The sequence below is a fragment of the Coturnix japonica genome, chromosome 1 (genome assembly GCF_054131305.1).
Source record: "Coturnix japonica strain WE chromosome 1, WE-NBRP24, whole genome shotgun sequence".
Classification (NCBI taxonomy): Eukaryota; Metazoa; Chordata; class Aves; order Galliformes; family Phasianidae; genus Coturnix; species Coturnix japonica.
This window is the reverse complement of record NC_140663.1, coordinates 89,806,799-89,831,367: the sequence shown is the minus strand read 5'-3', so window position 1 is coordinate 89,831,367 and position 24,569 is coordinate 89,806,799. Positions and strand designations below refer to the sequence as shown.

At 39.2% G+C, this 24,569-nt stretch overlaps 1 protein-coding gene across 9 annotated transcripts in view; it reads left to right on the top strand.

Moving 5' to 3' along the window:
• SAMSN1 (SAM domain, SH3 domain and nuclear localization signals 1) overlaps positions 1 to 12,068 on the top strand; it is a 255,497-nt gene extending 243,429 nt beyond the window's left edge. For all 9 annotated transcript variants that reach the window (XM_085547533.1, XM_085547520.1, XM_085547550.1 and 6 more), the window contains 4 exons: positions 446 to 597; positions 2,399 to 2,605; positions 3,301 to 3,451; positions 10,831 to 12,068. In XM_085547533.1, the coding sequence (XP_085403659.1) occupies positions 446 to 597; positions 2,399 to 2,605; positions 3,301 to 3,451; positions 10,831 to 11,036 (716 nt within the window). In that variant the 3' untranslated portion in view covers positions 11,037 to 12,068. The remainder of the gene's footprint in view (positions 1 to 445; positions 598 to 2,398; positions 2,606 to 3,300; positions 3,452 to 10,830) is intronic.
• Positions 12,069 to 24,569: the final 12,501 nt, after the last annotated feature.

Below are 24,569 nucleotides of genomic sequence, written 5' to 3'. Positions count from 1 at the left end.
TTAAAACTTCCTTCTGCAATGCAGGTTCCTTTGGTGCTTTAGCTCGCTCTGTAATGAAATAAAATAACTTCTACACTACTTATTTTCATTTCTCTCAATAAACAGGAGAAGTTCAGCAGAATTAATTCCCTAAATTGCACATTTAGAGTACATGATATTAATCTGCAGAGGTAATATTTTAAAAAGTCTGTAAATAAAATGTGTAGTCTATTAGTATCATCACCAGTAAGAGATTATTGGAGGGAAGATGTTAATGAATGATCTCCATCTAGTCTCTTACAGTATGGTTTTTTGCATGTATTTTGCCTGGAATGTGTCAGAACCGTGTGAAATATGCTCTTAGTGATTCTGTGCCTTTAAAAACCTCCCTCTCTGCTGACATATAAAATGGAATGTCTGCATGGTTAGTGCAGGAGATCTCAATTTCCACTTGAATCTCTTTAAGGTGGAGTGACCAGCTGCTCTGATGGAACAAGCAACAGGGATAGCCTCCGGTTCGATGATGAAGTCCCTTACAGTGGGCCGTTCTGTGGCCGAGCCAAAGTGCACACTGACTTCACACCAAGTCCTTATGATACAGACTCTCTGAAAATTAAGGTAAGACAACCACCAGGATTTCTCCTTCTCTGGTGAGAACATCAGAGATGGATGTTTTATGTGTGTGAACACATTTACTAAAACATTTTTAACTGCTAAGCACACGTACCTCTCTAAAAGCAGAACACATCTGTTTCTGCTAACCTTCTATAATAACTTAGTTCTGACAGCACCTTTTTAAGGCATAGATTCAGTAGGTACCTCACCATGGCTTTCCTCTGGTAAAATTCATGTTGCTCCCTACATATTAGGAGATCTGGAGGAAGAAAAACTTGAGTCTCATCCACATGCCCTCTACTTCCACGCATGCCTATGGCCTTTCTATCAGAACAGTTTAATAACTCATGAAACAGTAAATTTCTGCTGGCTTTCATAGATTACTTTTAAAATCAATGGGGTAGTGTATTTTATAATTATAAGCTAATACTTTGAGCTGAAATGCCCAAAGAATATCTCAATAAATTCCAGTACCCTGAGTCTGAATTCAGGTTGCATCTACAGCTTGCCTTAAAGCTACCACCTAATCCTGATCTGCATCCACATCTAAAGTTCCTGCGCCCTATATAAATAAGTAGAGCAATATATGTGCTTATAGAGCTTTAAACGAATGTTTGTTTAGTTTCCATTTCAAGCATGCTGATAGCTTTAAGCTTCATATTCTAATGAAATCAACTCATTTGAACACAGTGAATTTCACACTTGGGTTTGCACCAGAGTAGGGTGACAGCTTTATTTACTCACCATTTCTTGCTCAGAACAGAAACATAAAAATCTCAGAGATAATAAAAGATATTGTGAACAAACTGAGTTTGATTTTTCAGTTTTGTAGCAGTCTGCCAAATTAAGTGTGTATGGAGGGATTTGTTGTAGAACTCTATAAAGGAGATACTCAGTGGTTTTATAAGTTCTGTAGTGACTGACCAGAAGAGCAGACTCAATTCTACCATTACGGGAGCAAGCTCTGTAGAGGATATGACTTACAAGGGAATCTTTTTACTACCAAAATTTCTCAGAATGATTGTTGTTTTGAGTTGAGAATCCAATTCCCACATCTTGGTGTAAACACCTTTACCAGCAAGTCTTCTTGAAGTTGCTGTATTTGTCACTCATCTTTTTCCCTTGCCTTTTTGAGTGAATGAACAAACTTGGAGAACTGAAGTTTTTAGTTCTGTTTTCTGGAGTGTTTCCCTTGTTTTCCCACTAGTTTTCAGTCCTTTGGGTAGCACTGTCATTAAGATATTAAGATATTTAGGGAATTAAATGCACTTTATTGCTTTTTAGAAAAATACCTGGTGTTTCTTACCTTAAAGTGGGTAAAAGTCCATTTTTCATCTAGTTCAGCTATTAGTCTTTGAAGATCCCTGGGACAGTGGATATTAAGATAATTGTGTAAGTGGCTTAGGGTAAAAGAACTAGGTGAGAAGCTGCATAAAGCATTTGGAAAATAACCTCACTGGGCTCCCCTGCTTTTTGTCAAAGCCATGCCCATTATCAATGGCAAAACTTGCTTTCTGGATGCAATACTGTGCCTTTTCAGGGACAAAGTTGAGAACAAAAGGTTGAAAGGTGTTGCTTATACTCACTTCTTTACAGAGCTCTGGAGATAAGGACTAGCTCTATTTCCTGTAACAGTTTACCAGTATTTTATAAAAGCAAAAGAACTACATGCAGATCATTTTAAAAGGCTACTTCACATTGCCTAGTTAAGATTCTGTGCTGCCTGTATAGATTTTGGTCTATGGAGGAAATGTCATATAAACCAGGTGTGTCAGCAGTGGTGTGCTTATTTCTATTGTTCTAGAAAGGAGACATTATAGATATCATCTGTAAAACTCCCATGGGCATATGGACAGGCATGCTGAACAACAAAGTAGGAAATTTCAAGTTCATTTATGTGGATATTATTCTGGAAGAGGAAGCTGCACCCAGGAAGATGAAACCGCACAGAGGAAGCAAAAGGAACAAGCCTAAAACGCTGCAAGAACTCTTGGAATGTGTCCATCTGCAGGTCAGCAAACATTCCCCTGCTGTATCTGAAATCTTTAATTTCTGTGCACTTTGGTTGGATGTAATTTACAGGCAGGAGTAGAATGGGAATGGTGGATTTCAGCAGTTTTTAAATCAGCTATGAAAAGAAGCTTTGTCTCTGATACGAGTGGCGTATATAACTACATTTTGTCACAAGATTTTGTGAAGCTGAAATGCTCCATGCAGAGCGACACGATGATGACTAGCTAAATCCTTGCAACTTGCCTGTGACTGTGTGCCTTAGGGCAGGAGGCGTGTGACTATGTGGAAATCTTGGGCAGAACTGCAGTGTTTAAGTTTCTTCATCTTCAGAACTGCAGAATTTAAGTTTCCAATTTTGCATAAACTGTGGGAGCAGTAGTTTTTTTTGCACTATGCTCTTGCTGCGCCTTTCTCCCTCAGTGGCTCCCTAGGTCCAGAACCTATCTTGATCCAGACTGATGTCAGTATCTGGTAGATAACTCAGCTTTGGGTGAAGGATGGTCAAGAGGATCCACGGGCATCTCTGCCTTTGTCCTCTCACTCTCAATCTCTAATTTTGTTCAAAAGACATCTTCAACTGGCTGAAAAGTGGGGCTCATTTCAACCTGATGAAAGAGTAAAAGAAAAATTGTGCCTATTCGTCTACTAAACAGTGCTTGTTTAAGTGATGGATTTGCTCATTTCTTTTTGTAGGAATACACCTCTACCCTCTTGCTAAATGGCTATGAAACTCTAGAGGATTTAAAAGATCTACACGAGAGTCATCTGATTGAACTGAATATTTCAAACCCAGAGGACAGGGCAAGATTGTTATCAGCAATTGAAAATCTACAGGACAATGACAGTAAGTGTTTAAGCTTTAAGAGTCATGTACACATTTTATCTGAAGAAAGACAAAGAAATAGTGATTCTCACATTGATCTATTTAATGATTTTTCTTTTAAATGTGAAAAATTGAGTTGAATAGTTTCCTTACTTGTCCTGATAGATAACTACATCTCTTCTAGATATATACATGATTACTATCCTAGTAACACGTGAATGATTTAAGATTTCTCATTGATAGGTCCTAATCTAGAGGTTGCAACTGCAAGCAACTGCTGCTTGAAAACAATTCTTTTTCAAATGGTGAAACCAAATCCAAGAAAGGTTAGATGATTTCCCCAAAGTCAAAAGATCTCTGCAACTGCAGAAAATCAAGCTTTCCAAACTCTGGGTCTATTTTTTAGCAAGAATAAGTACTGTAAAGAATTTACAACATTACTAGAAACTTCAACTTAACTAGGTACTCAGCCAAAAAAGGAGATGTTTTCTTAATTCGTCTGCATAGTCACCTCTATCATGAGCAGTTATTTTGTCCAATGTGCTTCTCAACTGAGAAGCATCTAAAAGAGAAAAAAAGGATACCTGGAAAAACAGGTATCCTTGCCTTCCTGGGGTGTTTTAATATTAGATTTTGTTTACCCTTTGGTTTTTCTTTCCTCAGTATTGGTGGCTTTCCATTTCTCACTCCGGAACACGTGCAGTACATATGCACATACCTGAAGACACAGATATACTCAGTTTTTTCTGTACATTTATCTTTTTGAATTTCTAAGAATATTTGTGGCTGTCTCATCCATTCAACTTCCCTCATAGATTTTCTCTGATTTTCTTAGTTCTTTACTTAACTTGATTTTCATTTTACACTGGGGTCTTTCTGTTTCCCATTTCTATGTCATATTTCAGCATCCACAGAAATATAAGTTTCTTGCAAACACATTTGAGAAGCATTTAAATGGTGTTCTTTGCCCAGCAGAATCAGTACTTCTTTCTGGTCTATAGCTTTGTGAGATAAGTAGCTAGAAAAGGATTCTTGAAGGGCTGTCTACATAGAGGCTGTGATGGAGTGAATGTGGGAAAGAAAAGGTTAAATTGTCCAAGTATTGTGTTGCAGGAGTTGAGCTGGAAATCATGTGAAAATACATTAATTTCCTTAGTTTGCCCTTGAATAGAGTGTACTTCTTGGTAATTATAGCCTTGACACATTTTCTGCACCTTTTATTGCAGGTGTTTCTACATCAGTTTTTAGCAAAAAAGAATTATAGGAAAATGCTAGCTTGTAGATTTGCAGAGCTCTGTATCAGTGTGAAAAAACAAACCAAAACATATGGCTTTTAACAGACAACCCAAGTGTCAGACTATTCTGGGACTGTGAGGATATGGTTTACTATTTATACTCCCTGCAGAGCAAGAAGTACAGCAAGCAGGCATGTTGCATTTTTAAAAGATGACACCAAAGTTTTCCTCTTATGAAGATGTCTTAGCCATTTAATATTCTACATACACTCATGCAAGGAGCAAATCTTAGAAGGTCCTTACGTATCCTGTACATTGAACATTAGCAAATTTACCTTAATTATCAAAATAGAGTTCTTACAAATTGGGAGCATGGGATTGAGTCACTTTTCTTCAGAAAGCAAACAAACAACAACAAAATTTAGCAGCTTGCTCTAAAAAAAGAAGATATTAGAGACTAAAGTTGATGGAAGCCATCTGTTAGGTAGTTATAATGAAAGATGGAGAGTCGAGATGATCTTGGGCGAAAGCTCAGCATGTGTCTGACCTTGTCCAAATCATTTGACCTCTTTGTGCTTCTGTCAGTCCAATTGGAAAATTGAGTTGAAAGAGCTGAGCGTTACTGTGAAAGTGAATTCTGCATCTGAACTGAACTTTCCTAGGTCAATATTTTTTTTTCCTAAATGGGCATGACTGAGTCCAGCATAAATGATTTCTTAATTAAAATTGATTTTCTGCACTGCTTAGAAGTGAGCAGCATAATTACCCACAGCTACAAGGTAATCTGTTTACTGGCCAAGAGTGTTCTAGATAGAAGTTCTGCACTTTTCCAGGTAAAAGTTCATTTTTCTAATGAACTTTGTTTTAAATAATAATAATAATAATAATAATAATAATAATAATAATAATAATAATAATAATAATAATTCTAAGGCCATAGATCATATTTATTATGCTAATCCCATCTTTTTCACTGAGCTTGGAACACTTTCATGTCTTTGCATTATATCTGTGCTTCCACAAAGCATGTGTTTGATTAATGGATGGAGTCTCATCCATGGAGGTATGCTCCAGGTTTGCAATGCAAGGTTTGTGAGTTTTTGTGGCTTGAATACTATTCATAAAGGTTAAGTATGCAGGAAGGCATCCTCATTTTACCTAAGTCTATTATAAATGTAATCAAACATGATTTAATATTTCTTTAATGCAATACCTGGTGTAGTGAAAATGGATAGTTGTTTTTAAAGGCCTTTTCTTTCTTTTCCCTTTTTTGTCATTTTTTTTTTTCTTGACTTTTATGTTATAATAAGTAGTTTATTTATGCTGTATGCTTGAGACTATATAATTCATATTGCAGAATAAAGTTACAGTGTTTTACAGCTAAAGTACTTGCACTAATAGTTTCCACATTATATGCTTCTTAAGACTGTCCAAAATGCTGGACTCTGGGTAGTAAGAATCTTGCATCTTACGTTTGGTTTCAATACAAATGAATTTGAGAGTAATAATTTTGCTGTTCTCACAACAGGAATGAAAAACTAAGTTTTATTTAGAAAATGCTCTGTGGTTTTAAAATATTTTTTTCTTCCTGATAACTGCACTGCCTGCTTTATACCTTTCCTATGAGCCAGGAACCAAATTCACCATCTTCAAGTATGTCATATAGCAAGACTATTGTAAAATGGCAAGGTATTTTGAGCTCCTCTTGACCTTCCCCACCTCCACAGATCTCTTTTTAGATCTGCTGTAAGTTGATCAGACCTTTATATTGGGTACAAAGTGATCGGCTTCCATGAATGAAATTCATGGCTAAAGAAGAAGAAGAAAAAAGCTCTTTTTCATAAAGTATTTCTTAATGGCTTTCCATTCTTCTCCCAGATGGCTTCTAGACAGGAGATGGATGTCTGTGCTTTTGTAGGATGCTATTTTTAAGGTGAAGCAGTTGCTGAATGGTTAATGAATAGAGTAATAAAAGAAGTTCACAACTTTTTTTGATTGCTTCCCAGGGCACACATTTTTGTGAGACTTGATTCTCTCTCACTTAGATGATGTAAGTAAAAAAGTTCATTGCTCAAGTGCAATAGGTTATATTAGTCTGAAGCTATTCTGAGTGAAAGTAGAATTAGATTCTTTTGGATATATACATACAGTTCATATATAGGAATAAAAAAGATGCAAACATGCAGTCTTGGGGATAATTATATTACTCTTATCTCACCAAATCCAGCTCTTTATTATACTTTTCAATTTTAAGTCTCTAATGATACTCCACATCCCACTGCCAGTGCTGTGTAAGATCTGTTTCTTATTTATTGTGTTTGAACAGCAGGTTAGTAGTTAGCTGATGATGCAACATTCAGTTCTCAGTTCCATTCCTTACACGAAGACCTCAGATTTCCCCAGGAAAAGCAGCCTTGTATGAATACTAGTGTTTTTCACCCTTTTTCCAGACATGTCTGCTTGATTCCTAAATTTAAAGAAAAAGAAGCTTCTCACTTCTTTTTTACCGTAGATTCTCCTCTCATACCAGTTCAGTATCCCTCCCACTTGTACTCTGAGTGCTGGAGAATTTTTGCCAGCAGGAAGAGAAGGGCCAACTGATGCCAGTGCAACATAAATAAAAAAATCATAGAGTAGCCTCTTGGAAGGGACCCCCAAGATCATTAAATCCAACCCCTGGCTGTGCCACTGACTTCAGTGAGGTGGTTTTTTCCATCTTGTTTGTCTATAATTATCCACCAAAAGTTTATTCCTTTGATTCTCTGAAGCATTGCAGGTGTATACAGTCCCACTTCACATTTCTCTCCTTCAAATACGTTTACTTCTTTAAAATGATCCTTTCTGAGTTCGGTGCTTTATTAGATTTTGTTTCATCCTAACATCAAGTGGTCTAACTGTCACAGGCACTGCAGGTTGGTATGTGTCCTTCATACCTCACTAGGAGGTCTAACATCAGCCTTGCTGATATGTGGCATTCTAGTTATTCTGTTGCGCTGCTCAATAGGTCACTCCTGCACCATCCAGGAAGGCAACTCAATTGAAAGCATCGTGCTCATAGCCCCTTTCACCTTCTGGGCTAAGCTCATAAATGCAAACTCTCAGAGGGCATGGTCATGAAATACAGATTAATGCAGGCTGACCTTCTTATTTCTCCAAGACAAAATCTAAGCCTCCCACCACTCATCTGGTTTAAACTGACATAATGGCACTGGAGTTAGTGTGACCTCAGTATATTCTTGAGCAGCATTGACTTAGTCCTAAGCTTAAAGTGCTTTCAGAACCAGGACTCTAACCTGATTTTGAAAAGTGGGAAAAGCTGGTGAAGGAAAAGGGAAACCTTTGTCATACACAACTATGCCACTGGTTAAGAAACGTTAACTTCCAAACTCTTAATAGCAAGGAAGTAGTATTAGAAAATACGTGTCAAAATGATGCATATTTTGGACACTTTTGCAAAATAACATTGATAACAGTGACCAAAAGCTATTTCCATGAAACTGCTTTACTGTAGAAAAATAACAGGGCTTCCATTTGTTGATAAGATAGTGGTTTCTGATTATTCAGAAGCATTTAACAGCAGTTTAATCAATTCATGTTTCCCGCGCATTATATCTTTTTTCTGATGTCCAAATGATTAAGACAGTAAACTTACCTTTACTAGGACAGGACTTAAACACGTGTTTGCTAGGGAAAGGTGTTAAGTAGAACTGAATGTAGAAAGCCAAAAGCAGCTGTTTTTCTCAGAACACCTAAAGCTGTATGCTGCACATATCTATAATACTCAGTATCCTTTTAAGTGGTTTAGCAGTTGCTACGTTATATTTAAGGCTGGTCATTAAAAGAATCAAAAGCAAAGAAAAAAAGAGTGATTAGAGTCCTTTCTTCTTAAATATGTTTTTTGTTTTTTTGTTTGTTTGTTTTAATTCAGCTTTTTCTCTTTGTAATGAAAAGCAAAAATATAACATTTTCACTTTCTCAAACACCTGAACATTTGTTGGTTTTCTGTTTTTGATGTTAAAAAAAATAAAATCTGATGGTGTTTTGGGAGGAGACAGAAGTGTTACATGGCTGCATATTTCTTAAATATACATTCTCCTGAAAATGATTTAAACTCAGATTTTAAAAAATTTCAGTTTCAGATGAAACCTCTGTCTTTCTCCTTAGAACACTGAAGGAAAAGCTACTTACAGGCCACTAACATACTGACTGCAGCAGACCAGTTACTTGGTCGTCTTTCCCACTGTAAAACGAACAAAGTGGATGGAGATTTCCTCTTTGACCTTGAAAATGTAAACAGGATTAACACTTTTTAGGTCACTGCTTTCTAGGGCAGCAGATGATGCCCCAGAAGCTGATAAAAGTCCTAGCGAGCAGCATTAGGGCTGATCGGGGATTACAGCAGGGGGAAGGGGAGCCCTGCCTGCAGCCATCACCTGAGCTCTGTCAGCCCACGGTGACCAAGGCCTGAGACCTATTGGCACCAGTGGAATGGGAGCAACAGGCTAATGACTCGGTTTAGACAGGGCTTTACTGGGGCATCTGCTGTTGTTTGTGCTAAACTACTCACATTGCTACTAATAGCAGCAGTAATGCCTTCACTGGTGTAATTCATTTTGTAATTCTTTTCTGACTCAAATCAGAAATCAATTGGAGCCTATCTAATCACATATTTTCCCTACAAAGGTAGGTAGCATTTGATGTGGTGGACTACATCCCGTAAGGTAAGAAGGAGATCAAATAGTTCCAGACTCGTGTTGAATCTGCTGCAATGTGCACTTGTACAAGCAAATACATAAGGTTATGCCTATAACCTCAGACTTAATGCAAAAAATGACTACATTGAGACTTCAGATTCTTTTCTTCAAAAACTGAATCAGTTTATTAACTTAACTAGGTAATTAAAATGTAGAAAATAGTAAATAGAATTAATAAGTCCAAATAGATCTACAAGGCTAGGTCCATGAGGGCCCGCAAGTGTTCTCAAATGTATCAAAATGCCTTGTGAAATAATTTCTCTGGGATCTCATTTACATGACAAAGCAAAGTCCTGACTGTCTCACTGTTCCATTTCAACGTTTTCAGAGCAGTTTGGTGTTTGTTTTTTGAGATGACTTAAATTTGACCAAAAATTCAAACCTAACTGCATAACCATGAGGGAGCAAGTTGGTTGAAATAAAGAACTTTTCTTTTTTTTCTCTCTCTCTTTTTTTTTTTTTTTTTTTTTTTTTGTTTGCCAAATAGAAAAGGTCCCATTTTCCTGAGGCTTGAAATACGAGGTGAAACAATCTATTCGTGTATTGCCTTTTTCTCGTACTTTAACTGGAAAGTAAGGCACAGCTTGAAGTAAAAACACAGTTACAGGAGAGCAATAAGGGATGAAAAAGAATGGAGGAGAGAGATTTAACGTTTTATAGCTTATTTTCTGAAGAAATTTACTGTGAGTGAACATCACATGTTTTACAGCTAGAAAATACGAGCATGAACTTTAACCATGAGGTATATTAGATATGAGATATACAGGGATATCCTGTCCACAAAATGGTGTCTCGCTGAGCTCTTTTGAGAGGCCTGTCGATGCTCTTCCTGTGGTGCAGATAGCTGTGTCTGGGCAGATTAGTCATGCAGCAGTTAAACAAACACAAATTATTTGCAAGTTTATCTGCTTCTACTTCATTTTCAGGCAGTGTTCAAAAAATGTACAGAAAGAATTAAGCATTTTGGTTTTCTCTGAGGCCTTTGTGTTTTGGAAAATGTCTTTTTGGACACCAAAAAGGAAGCTTCTAGGAAGTTCCTATCAGCCATCCATTCCCACTGAGGAGTCAAGTGCTTCTGAAGATCCGATTGCCACACCTTCAGACTGTGCATGGTGACTGGTGCACCTGGGCACAGCATAAAGGATGCAGGCAGAGCCTCAGGCATTCACATCTGAGCAGCACAGCACAGGATCAAAGCCAACCTCAACAGCAACTTGGGTGCTTGTGTCATCACATTTTTAGTACTTTGATGCTGTTTTCTGTATCCAGTAGACAGAAGATATTGATCTAGCCTGTGTATATTACAAACTCTGTTTCTATGGTTCTTCAAGATCAGCCACATTGCTGTCTCAAACTGTTTTACAGGATACTTATTCTGACGCTTCTTTCTTTCTTATTCTGTTCTTTCCAGATGAACAAGAGCAGATAAGTGAGGGTGGTCAGGAGACACGGAGCTTAAGCCCTCAGCACAATTTTGACAAATCACAGTTAAATGACTGCCCAAGAGATTCCGGCTGTTACATCTCATCAGAAAATTCAGATAATGGTAAAGAAGAAGTAGACCCAGAAACCCTGTCTGACATGGTGCAGTCAATAACAATCACTGAGTCAAACTGATTCTGTTAAGCTGTTTCTGCAGATGCTCAGGAAAGACAATCAGATAAGTGAAGCTGATTTGATGGTACAGAAGCAGAACACAAAATATTTCTCAACACTGGACATCTACTTCTGTCTGATATATAACGCTCTAGACTACTTAATATGTGGACATTTGAGAACTAAATCTTAGCTGATAGTAACAGTCTTTCGTGCTTTTCAGTGAATCCGCAGACATCTCACTGAAAAAGTTAATGCATATGTATTTATATATATCTGTACAGCAAATGCATTTTGTATAATGTTAGGGAATTGTTTTGGGTAGTGACACAGTGTCTAAATATTAAGTTGTGTAACTCTCCAACATGTAAATACTGTATATATTTGTTTTTAAAAGACTGATTAATCACGCTGTCTCTTTTTTCAGATGGGTTTTGATGAGATTTGTACAGAAAATATTTGCATTGATATATCATTGTAATAAGAAACTAGATACATTCACGTCCTACTTTCGAAAGTACTAACCTAATTCCAGTTCATATTAAACCTATTTAATGCTATTCTCTTCCAGAATGGTCTCTGAAGAGGCTGTCTTACATTGTATCCTGGATGTACAAAATAACTGTTGTGTCAGTCTGAATTGAGCTCTTTGTGTTTGTCATCTTCTAGAGACAGCAGTCATCTGAATTCCTTACGCACTGCCAATCTGTATATTGCAATTTTCACAACTGTTCTCATTCTTTCCAAGCATTCTGAAGACAGTGCAAGCTTGGAACAACAACAAACAAGCCAACAAACACAGCAGTTTCAATGCTATGCTTTTATTATTATTGTTTGTGCAGCTCTTGCCTTTTGTGTACGGTGTCAAGTTTGTTCATTGAGTTTTTTTGTTTGTGTACAGAACTCATAAGCTAATGTGGTTATCATGCACTGTTGTTTTATATGAGATTCAATTGTCATCTCCCGCAGTATTTTGCACTGGGATACGCGTTACATCTGCCTGTCTTCTTCCTTCAAAAATAAACAAAATCATATGTTTGAGCCCTTTAAAAACGACCTGATTTTTATTGTGGTCATTACATTTTAAAGGTTGCTCCGTTCTATCACTAGCAAAGAAAATGGTAAATCCACCAAGCATTTTCACCACATATAATCACCTGGGTATCAAATCAACACAAGAACTTCCTGCTCACCAATTAAGTCACACCATTTTCATAATTTAAAGCATTTTGCATTCATGTTAAAAAGTTTCCACAGACTCCTGACAATGTAAATCACTTTCACAAGAGATGAAATGTGGAAAGTTCCACCCCAAAAGAGCACTTCTAAAGAAACTGTAAACAAGTGGAAAATTCTTATCCTTTTCTTTTTTTTTTTCTTTTTTTTTTTTTTTTTCCCCATGGGCAATGCTTTCTGCAGCTTCATGACTCCTCAGAGGGCTACAGCTGTCAGACAGATCTGCTTTGAGGGCTACAGTATAAAAACATCCATTTTAGAAAATTGCATGAATTTCAAAGATTTGGTGTGAATAAACTTGGATCGGTAGAATAAACAAGCTTGGAAGCTGCTTGATTTGTTTCTGCTTTTAACTCTCCTTTTATGCATTAGCAGTCAACAATTGTCATTATTTAGCAGCAACGACCCCATATTTCCAGGTGTGCTTGGAAACGCACAGGCCTTCCAAGGGATGAATTTTGTGACAGCTTGTATCACGCATTTGTACTTTTAATTAAGCAGTTCCAGCCTTTATTGTGTCATCACATGTAGTTCTGACTTCATATGACTCCAATAACTTTTCCTGAAATAATGTTGTTGGATTAGCTTCCGCTACCTCTTCATCTTAGAGAAGAACTACTGAAAATAATTTTGCTGGAGTTCATCTAACATGGGCATATGCTTTGGCTTTTGCAGCACAAATGCTTAGCCTTTGTATTCCTTATCTAAACGTCTGTGAAAATACTCAGCCTGTAAGAAATGCTTTAAGGTGAGTGTAAATATGACTCTGACGCAGCTATAAGCTAGCTGGGTCAAGGACTAACAACCATGAAGACTGGAGATGTGCAGTGACATGCTCTAAGGGACATTTATTTCCGTGAGTTTGCAAATGAAAATAGGTCTCGTTAGCTAGTTAAAAGAGACAGACAAGGCACCTACAGAACAAAACACCCAACGGCTCTTAGTTTTTATTTTTACGAGTCAAACCCTGCACAAGCTTAGGCTGATGGCAAGAGGTTAACTCACATCTGAGGTTAACTAGTCAGTAACCATGAGCATAAGCTTTTGTTTAACTGCTCCAGCTTCTAATTAGCAAGACTTTGTCCAAAGGGCTTCTTGTTGAGATAAATGTGTCAACGGAAGGCTTATTCAACGCATCCGTAACCTCCTGTGACGGCAGAGCAGATTTGATCTCGAACTGAGCAACTTCCGCTCTCAAACTATTCCGAGAAAAAGAGGAAATTTTGTACCACAAAGGAAAAAAAAAAACAACCCACGTGTTTTTTACATGAAGCGTTCCCAGCCTGCTTTCATCTCTCCGTGGTCGTCTTAATCACACTGATCTTGGATTAAGCTGCCTGAGCATAAACAGTTCTTTGGCTGGCTTTCGTGCTGAATAATCTGAATAATTTCTATGTAGATGTACATATGTATTTCTTTTTAAACCCATCCCAATTCTGGGATCTGTAGAATGCCTGATGGAGAACCGAGCTGCTTTTGAGGAATCTTTGCAAGGTCCCAGAGACACGGAAAAGAAGCAAGTGGGTGGGCTTTTGTTCCTCTCTACCATTTGCTCAGTGGTGCCAAGCCCCTATTCATTTTTATAAACTTTCCTCTGTGACTGAGGAGGACTACAAGGCCTGTAAGTCTTTCTTTCAGAGATAACTGAAAGAGAGTCTGCTCTTCCCCACAGCTATACAACATACAGAAGGATGCAAAACCAGCCTGGAATTGTAGAGAAAAAGTCAAGAGGGCCAATTTATCTGCGGCCAGTGGTGGCCTTCAGCTGGTGGGGATTTCCCCACTGCAAAGACTGTGGTGCAGGTGCAGCTGCTTCCCCTGGGGCTGTGATGCAGGGCTCACTGCCGGCACGTATGCAGCCACTCACCCTCTGTGGAAAGCCAGAGGTTACAGGAAGCAAAAAAGATAAGGTGGTGTTGATCCCACATCCCCAGGGGACCACCTCAGGTCAAAGATAACATTGCTGTTTGCAGTGTTGCCCCGATGTTCAGCCCTGTTTGCCATCCCAGCCAGCAGTACATTAAAGGAGGGTCAACTGTGTCACCAAAAGAAATGGCAGTGTGCTGGACCACAGTCCCGCAGTCCAGGCAGGCAGGCCTGCAGATCCTGAGAATCAGCATTCCCTACTCTAGGTTTTGCCACCTAGAAGGCCAGTAGACATAAAAGGATCAGCGCAGAGGTTAGAAACGAGGAGCATTTGAATTCATTTTGCCAGAGTTGTGAATGAATACTTGGATGCAGACATTCCAAAGGAAAACCCACAGGAGACTTTTTTCCTTTATTCTTTCTCAACTACAGCTAGAAACATACAAAGGCGAATAACCTAGAAACAAACAGGTTGGGGAGGAAAGCTTGAAGCATGTATTCAGTGTATTAAGACAGTTGTTAAGTAAGGAAGGAGAAGGACTGTGAAATGAACAAGGTCATTCTTAAGCTTGAAATTCCAGACACTGCTGTTGAAATACAATAAAATGCAGTTGTGTAAATCATATGCAATTGATATTCAGAACCTTCCTTTCTCCTGCTGTGCAAAATACAGTGTAAGTGTTTTTATTTCACTGTTAATCCAGATGTGGGGAGAGATGATTTGAAGGGACTTCCTTTGATGCAATTGCTTATGAAAACAAGCATATAGAAACATCACTGAGCACTTTATTATAGTGGAACACTTGGAATTGAAATGTAAATGCAACTCTTGCCTCTTGTCATTTACCTCTCTTGCAAGCTTTGTGCCCGTTGCTCCCCTTACCTACCTGCAGCAGAACATAAAGTGTATTGGTGGATACCACTGCAGTATTGCTAGTACATCAGATCAGAAAGTGCAGATTTCCATGTTCTCGGTCAGCCTTCAGCAAGTCTTTTTTCTAATACTTTGTTGTCCATATGCAAATCTGAAATGTTTTCAGTGACAGGAAGCCTATACATTCTTTCGTTTCTCACTGAAATATCATCAGAAGAAAACTTGTATCAGCCAGCTATGCATTCTATGTGCTTATTTGAACTCCATTGCAGTAACTGTGCATATTGTGCACCCAACCACATCTTTCACTTGCCTTGTGGTCCTCGAGATCTCCCTGCATACAGCTTTCCACTATCCAACAGCACATTGTTTGCTATTGCTATTATGGGGCAATGCAAAGCCAGCAGTGTCAAAATGTAATTTACATGAGGTTCATTTCCTTACTTCCTAATGTACATTAGGTATCAAAGACTGCCACAAATGATTCTGTACAGATGTTGTCTATACCTTTGCTCTCATCATAGAATCAGCAAAGCAGAGGCAGGAAATAACTTTTGGGGGTCTCTAGTCTAATCTAGAGATCTGAATCTAGCTAGATCTGGTTTCTCAGATCAAGTCCAGCAGCCATGTAGGGGTGGAAATCAAACAGCCTTTCTAGGCAGAACATGCCAGTTCTTTACCAACTTTATTTTAAGATCTTTTGGCTGGCTCACGTTCATCTTGTCTACCAGGATGCCCCAGGCCTCTCCTGCAGAGCTGCTTTCCCATAGAAAGTCCTTCACAGACAGCCTGCTCTTCACATTTATTTCTGTTTACCTTTATGAAGCTCCTGTAGTCTACATCTTCAGCCATCCAGGTAGCTCTGAAAAGCAGCCCTGCTCTCCAGGATATTAACCAACCTCCAATTTGGTGATGTCTGCTAACCTGCTGAGAGCATGCTCCCATCATCCAGATCATTAACAAAGATGTTAAACTGCATTATTACCAGCTGGTCTCTGAGGGATTGAAGTGGCCGCCAGCTGGAACACTTGCACAACACTTTGAGCCCAGAAGCCCAGTCAGTTTTGTATTTGCCTTATCTCCCAGCTATTCAGCCCATAATTCATCAGTCTGGCAAGAGAACTGTAGGAAACTATGTCAGAGGTCTTGCTAGTCAAAGTACCCTGCTCTAGTCCATAATGGCAGAAACACAGGTGGATTCGCTGTCTCCATTCAGTGATGCAGCTGGGAAAAGATAATTTGTACCCTTTGTGGATTAACACATTTGAATCCAGTGGTTGCTTAGCATCAGGATGAGAAACTGGGGCTAGAAGACATGACCTGCTTTGCTGCAAAAGAATACCGTCTTTCTTTCTGGGTTCCCTGACACCTCCCACTGAGTAACCAATTCCTCCTGTGATGTGGGGAAGTCCACAGCTTCCCATCAATAAAATGAAAAAGACCTTCATACCAAAGTTGCACGGGCAATCAAAATAATTTCTGGTATCAGGGTATCTGCATGATCGGTGGTGATGTAATTACCATAAGGTGGTGCTGAGAGCCCAAGACAAAGCTGAAAAAAAATATCTCAGATGCCATTGACCAGGCAGCCTAGTTTCTATATGTCACTAGGTTCAGAGTATGAGAACAACCTGCTCCTTTCCCTAGGAGTTAGCTGTTCCAACAGGTCAGGGTCGGTCTAGCTCTTTCTGTCCATAGGTGCACACACAGAAACACACACACAAAACTCTGTGATGCAAATATAATGGAAGAAACAAGCCTATTCAGTGCCTTGGTAGCAGCTTTGAGTCTACCCTAACACAGTCTTAATGTCAGTTTCCCAACTGATTCTTGTATCATCATGAATGGTTTCACCTTCTTTAATATCAGAGATAAGTGGTTCTTTCATGCCTACTAACAGAATGGCAATGCCTCTGCCTCCTATTCACAGCTCAAAACTGAGGTTATGGGTTACATTACCCACCGAAGAGGTTATTTGCATCAAACTGTGATGCCTGCTGGTTACATATGCGTATGTACAATTCCTTTATGCAATGACAGCCTTGGGTCAATTCCAGGAATTAGTTACTTAGGATGAGTGTAAGCATCTTTTTGTCTAACATTTCCCACCACATGGAGTGTTTGTTTCCATCCCTGCTCTTTTGTGTCAGGTAGGTAATGAACAGATCATCCCCTACAACTCAGGAGAATGTGGAAGAGGCTGCAAAGCGAATGTGCATGGCATTCAGCTCGTGTATCTCCAGTATTTTTTTCCATGGGATGAACCTACCAGTCTGTAGCTCCTTGTTTGACCATGATGTCCTGAGGGCTAGCCTAAGGGCTGGCACTAGCTAGCATATTCACTGCAGGTTGACAACCAGCCACTAATTCTGTCAAGCTCTGTATGTTTCCAAGAACAACTCACTGGAATACAGACAAAAGTGGTGCAACAGTGATTTTCCTTTAAAGTGTACATAAAATACTTCTTTTACTTCCTTGACAATGTCTAGCTATGTGGCTATTTAAAGACAGTGAAGTAGAATCGGAAGGATCTAGATTATTAGCGTAACTGATAGCTCTGTGCCAATGAATTACTGCCATGAATATGCCTACAGGACATCTACCTTTCTTCTTAGTTCAGCTTTATTTTTAGACAAAATGTATTAGCAATCTTTTCTCACTTTAACTTTCTTAAGTAAAATGAGCTTTATAACCTAGAAAAGGCTTCTACCCGGGGCTTTGGAAGGGTACTTCTAACTTTGTTCTCAAAGTGAAGAGAAAGCTATCACTAATGGGAATGGCTGTGTATGAACAGCAACTTTGTCAACCATGGTTTCTCTTCATTAGAAAAAAAAAAAAAATAAAAATGGGAAAACTGACTGGTTTGTACTGAATTAGTGTGAATGCGTAGAACTTAAATAAGGTATTGCAAAATATTGTGTGCTAAGAAAAACATCAATGCTGTGACTATATTTGTGAGGCTGTACAGATGGCTAGTGAGGTCTATGAAAGGAAAGACAACAGCTAAGTGTCCAGCAGAACAGGATGGTATATGAGAGAAGCTGCATACGCTCTTAACTTATGCTTTTAAATAGCAATGAATGCACCTTTACTATAAGACAGATTTGTCCTGTGAGATGGACAAGCCACCTATAATTCCAGCATTAACTCTGTCCCTACAGCACCATGATCTCATGTTTAACTGTGGGAAAAGATCTAAATCTTGTGGAATTGCCAGAAATGTTAGACTTTATTTGCCAAAAATAAACAAATTTGTGTGAGATGTGAGTCAACAATTTAAGATCTTGGACAGCAGGATTAACTGCATACTGTACAGTACTTCACAATTTCAAAACTGAGTACAGGAGATCATTTAATTAAAACCTATTCAACTGAAAATCCTATTTGTCTGAAACAAATGCTTGTCCTATCTGTAATATCAACAAACTATTCACATGAGCAACTAGCGATAAACAACAGAAAGATACGCAATGAATGTCAATTAACACCATTTGCTTTCAAATAAACTTGTAGTTTATGTACATAGCTTTAGTGCTGTCCTGTGTATCCATTATAAAGGTCAATTAACCTCAATTGCAGCTAGTCAGCTTGTTCTAAAACAAATTCAGCATACCAGATATATTTGTTGTATTTTTTTAAACAACCATCTCAGCGCTTCATCTGCCTGGGACTGAAGAATTTCTAAACAGACAGAAGTCTTTGCTAAAAGTTTTACATTAGGAAATGTCAACGAAAAATAACTTAGAGCAAGGGTGTCAGATGGGCTGAAATTGGTAAAGTGTCACACTGTGGCTGGATAAAGCTTTTAAAAATATTCATTATTCAGCATATAATCATATGGATTCTGAACAACAAAGAGCCGTGATGTGTGCACCTCAGAGGATGAAAATCTCCCTAAGTAAAGATTTCAACGCATACACTAATCCAAGACTATACTAACAAATCTCTTGAAATGGAAATCTTTGCTGAAAATGGTCTGTATGCATTAAAGACTATCAAAGTGTTTTTTTCCCCTCCACCCCCCTTTGGCTGCAGAATGTCAGCATTTATGGTAAAAGTCAATCAGGTGCTCAGTTGTTCTGCTTAATCAGGAAGAAATGGCATCACGTGGGTATGGGAAGCTATCATCTGGAATTATACAAGCATCACTAACTCAAAGGACCATCAATGTTGTAGAAAGCAAAGGTGAGTGGTGAGAAGCCTGATATATCGGTCTCTGAAAGAGGCAGATGGTGACACTCCAACTGAGAATAATTGTAGTTGCACTCATGAAAATACAGGAGAATCACCGGACTTAGAGGAAGGCTTGTTTCATCAGATGTAAATTACCAAATTGCTCAGTTAAAAAAAATAATCACAAAACCAAATCCCAGTATTGATTATTGATTGTGCTACATGACCCAAACCACTGGCCATTCCAGCCACAACTATTGAGTTGCACCACTCATGCTGACCACACCAACCACCGAGTCAGGCTGATGTCCAGCTGGTTTGTGTTAATGTGAAAGGAGGTGGCTGACATAATAAATCACAATTCTGGCCTTTTTTGGTGCTTTTAGGGTCTTTATGATGCTGATAGTTCTCATAAAATTACAGCAGTGTCTTCTCTCTGTAGAAAACAAAACAAAACAAAACAAAACATACCAGATACCAGAAAGACCCACATGGAGAAGATTGCTTTCTTGGAGTGTACTAAAAACTTCATTCACAAAAGGTCAGCAGGGGCTCTGTGCCTTCTGTGTCCTATACGAACTTTGTCTTTGCTGCAGGCAGACAGCAGTCAGTGCTACAGTGCAATTTCCTGATGCTACTGCTACTGTATCTCACACAATATCAAAACAGTAAGCTAAAACATGAGAACTTATCATAGTGTTCAGACATAAAACTGTAGGAAAATTGTTTCCTAGGTAAAATTCACTTGTGCCCCTGAAGTCTATGAAATACTTGCTTACTATAGCAACATGAGAACTACAAGGTCTCTTAACTACATTAAAACATCCAAACTCATTGGTTCTTCCTGCTTCTGAGCTCAAGCCCTCCTAAAGGTGATCTTTGCATACCATTTTACTACTACTGCAAGCTTCAAACTCCATTGCACTATTTAAATTATTAGGGCTAAACAATAGTTAAGAGTCACATCCCTGGCAGATGGGTATGTGCTTTCAAAATTCAGCTGCAAACAAGAATGTTATTGTTTATAACTGCTAGAGGAGAGAAACAGTTTTAAATTATTGGCAGTGCTAAAAGATACTATGTTTGAATCTTTGCGTTATGGTTTTAGCACAACAAAGAGAAAATAGATGTTTGGATGAGTGGTTGATCCGCATTGACCAGGATGCATATCCTTAAATTTATTGTAACAAGTTACAACATAAAGTTATTGATATAGGATATGCTGAGATGCTGCAGATCCTTCAAGCAGAGAAAAAATAAAAATTACTCAGATTCCTCAGTAGAATTTCAACTAGAAATACTCTGCAATGAAGCAGTTTTGCACCTCTGTCAGAACTTTTTGCAAGAAGGAAGCATGCCTCATAAACCATGGGATTTAGTCTGATAGTTGTAAGAAAGAGACCATCTGAATCAGCCAGCTTGAAGTAAGGTAATACCTCCTAAAAGGCATCCTGAACATCATCAGGGTCTTGTGAAACAACATTTTGATTATCTAAGTGAAAATGAATCACAGGTGTTGGCATACAGCTATGCTATCATTTTATTCAAAGAATGATCAATTGGTAGCAGAGCGGTGAAACATTAAACAAAGATCAATTCAAGACATTATATCCTTACAAGACTCCTAGATCCTCTACTCAAGACCTGATAGTTTCCACAAGAATTATCAGAAATGGATGATAATTACAAAGATATGGTAATTGAGGGCATTAAATCAAGCATGCAAGCTAGATCTGCTGTCACAGCAAGAATTTCTTCATTGAGAACTGGCAGAGAAGGGTTTTCTTCTCCCTCGACTGGCACAGCAGGATCGTCATCCAGCCACTGGCACAGTAACAGGTTCCACTTTAAATCTGTCCTACCTACACCCCATTGAAGTACTTCAGTTAATTGCATGCATCAGTCTTTGGAGAAATATTTTACACTGCCAGTTACGTCCTTGGAGTACGGGAGCCATCAAGCACTGTAACAGCAAGTGGCTGCCCACTAGATTTGGAATCACTGTTACAGAGCCAAGAGTCCACTTAAGCACTGAGGAACCAAGAAGCCACAGGATCATCTGAGCTTTTAAATACTATAAATTACACAGGAAGATATATGCCGTAAGCATAAATGCTCAGTGTGGGCACAAAGCACTGTAGAGAAGAACTAGCCAGAGCATGACTCGACAATTTAGAGAATTTGATACTAATATTAGTTCATGAAACTTCTTTATTTCAGCCTTAAAAGAAGAAGGAGTAGAAGAAACACTGAATACAGCCCAAAGAATTGCAAGCAGCCAGACAACGCATTCAGTCAGACAGCTGAGACAGTTTTTTTTGTAGACTGTGCCAATATTGACTTCCACTTAAAGTGCTATTTTTCTTACAGAAAAGGTTAACATTCCACAGTTTAGTTGCTCATGAAACATAAGGTGAACAGAGTCGCTGATGCAAATGATATTAAAAAATGCATTGAGCCAGGAAATGTTCAAAGTTCTGATATATGTTATCTTTTAAGGTCTGAGAGAGTCAACGGTGTTGTACCATCACACTAACTGGAACAGCTGCATTTAGAAGGAATTTGTTTTTGAGGCTGATCCCTAAAAGATGGAGGGGCTTCTTGTCACACTAAAATATATTTTTTTTAAGCTATGGATTGCCTATCAAATTGTTAAAAACTGAACATCAAAGTAGACATGGCCAACTGAATTTATGTATTTCAAAGGAGCGTGGTATAACAACTGTTTGATCCCTCCCCATTCCACAAAGGTTATCTCTGTCACTTACAAGTGTGGGGAGAAAGGCCAAGTTGGCTTGGTTAGCTTTTGCCATGAACTCAGAATGCTAGGCTGTGGTGTTTCTGCTTCCTCTACTGCACTGACAGCAGTCAGAGAACTAAAGACAAACAGGGAAGAACTGTGTTTGCACATCACTCATTCAAACAACGAAGCTTTTCCACTTCTCTTCCCATCCCAGAACACGAGGCAGACACGTTCACAGCCCCTTATTTTATTTTTAACTCCTATTCCATTGAGTCGGAGAATTCAAACTCTGAACACTGGAAGTCTGAAAGAGCAGGATCCCATAAAGAAATTCCCCCAAACTTCCCAGTGATTGGGAAGTCCGTGTGTAGGCATCAGGTCGCAACATAAGGTGTGCCTGCATGAAGCAGGCCCACGTGGAGCAGCAACACTGCACCATGTCTCTGTGCAGACAATCTTACTGTGCTGTGACACACTTATTCTTTCCTGCTTTTGAAGAAACTAGCACTGTGGTGATTAATTCCAGTTAAGCCCCTAACTATTACAATATTCAGGTTTGTATTTTGGGTGGGAGGCAAATCTTTGCAAAGAGGAAATTTCTAAACTCCACAATAACAGAGTTTAGAGATGGCATGAATATGCACAACCCAAGAAGTTCTCTCTCTAGGGTTGCCCTTCAACAGTCAGGATTACAGATTGCCAGCATTTGCTGAGATGATTGAAAAGGTTTTGATGCAGAGTGGGATGGCCTTTAAAATGAATTGTACTTATCCTCTCAGTAACTTGCTACTTCCTATCTGGAGACAAATGAGAGAAACAAAATCAGAGAGGTGAAAAAAAAAAAAAAAATCTCATTTTCTACAAGATCTGATTTAAATACAATTGTTATATAGAACCAAGGGACCATTCTGGTCTACTGTAAGTGATGATTCATAAAGAAAATAAGCATAGAGCCATAGAATCATTAAGGTGGAAAAAACCCATGTCCTTCAGTGCCACATCTAAATGTTTTTTGAGCACCTCCAGGGACCATGTAACTCCACCACCTTCCTTGGCAGCACTTTCCAGTGCCCGACCACTCTTTCTGATAGTAAATTTTTCCTAAAATCCAAACTGAACCTCTCCTGGTGTACATTGAAGCCATTACCTCTTATCCTTTCACTGTTACCTGGGAGGCCAACACCCACCTCCTTTCCAGTCACTGTAGAGGGCAATAAGGTCTGCCCTGAGTCTCCTCTCCTCCAGACTGAACAACTCCAGTTCCCTAAGCTGCTCATAAGATTTGTGCTCCAGAACCATCACCAGTTTCATTGAACTCCTCTGGAAAAGCTCCAGGGCCTCAGTGTCTGTATGACTGGCCCAAAAGAGGGTCACAGTTTTGCTGCCGGGAAAAATTCCCCAGCAGTTGTATTGACCTTGGCCAACAAGACATGCCAAAGAGATGCCAGATTGGGAAAGTTTGGGGATACCTTGCTCCTCCTTTCAGTGAAGTTTATTTGCATTCAGCACCCATAGATCCATGGTGGTGTACTGCAAGGCCAAAGGAGATAGCAGACTGTGCAGTCAGATGGCTTTGTGTTTCATGGGCCCTAGCTCAATGCATGAGGTTTTTGCTAGGGCCATGCAAGCTCATCAGTCAAGCACAGAGCAACCCAGTCATTGCGTCCTCACACGTTCAGGCTCTCTTTACAAGCCACAGTATTTTAGCACTATGCGGTATAACCAACCTCATTTCTATTTCTTTTGTCAGAAAATAAATCTGCAGTAGCAATTTTTGTAAGTACATTTCCCAGTCATTTCAGGCACAGTAGATAATGTATGTGGCCAGTTCCTTAGCAAGAAAAGCGCTTCTGTAGTATCCACCACACATGACCTACCTATCTATCTGGCATTTAATCATTCTTTTTAATTTATCTGAGAAAAATAACTCCTCTGGTATCTAGTCTCTTCATCAGATGGCTTACTTCCTGTATAATTTCACCGTGTGCAGTATGAAACACAACTGCGCTGTTCTATCTCCTAAGCTTTAGCTCCAAGGTACAGAGCTGCGTACCGCTGCACATTACGCTGGAGGTCTATTAAGCAACATACTGGTGCACCGATCTGGAAAAATGTAGCAGTCAATGATGCCGCTACATTCAGCACGAGCCTCATAAATCGTGGGCGTGTTCTCTGCATTGCTTATAAGGTGCTGAGGTAAAAGACAGAAGCTGTGCTACCTGCATGCCTGAGTGATCGTCAGCAGCAATGAGTACCTTCAGGCTTCTTTGCCCCTTCTCTCTAAGGGGCACACTGGTAGGGCAGGCAAAGATGAGCAGGAGAAAAAAAGGGCACAGGGAAGCACCCAGCCCATACCACTATTTGCTTGCCTGTACTCATTGTGGCTACGGCTTTGGAGGAGCTGCTGAAGGCTGCATGCCAGAACAGCTCCTGGCAGCTGCAGTGTAGGTTGAGAGCCAGGCAAAGAGAGGAGAAGCCAAGGTGCCTCGCCCTGCCTTGGCAAACACAGACTCAGGCTCTGGCCAAGGACCTCTGTTGACTGCAGGGATGGGGAGGTAGGTGGATTTGTGCCACCTGCATCCTCCCTCCAAGTCTAAAAGTAAAACATTTCTTCAGGATTCACTCACTGAGTTTTTAATTATTTGCAGACAAATTGGTGTGT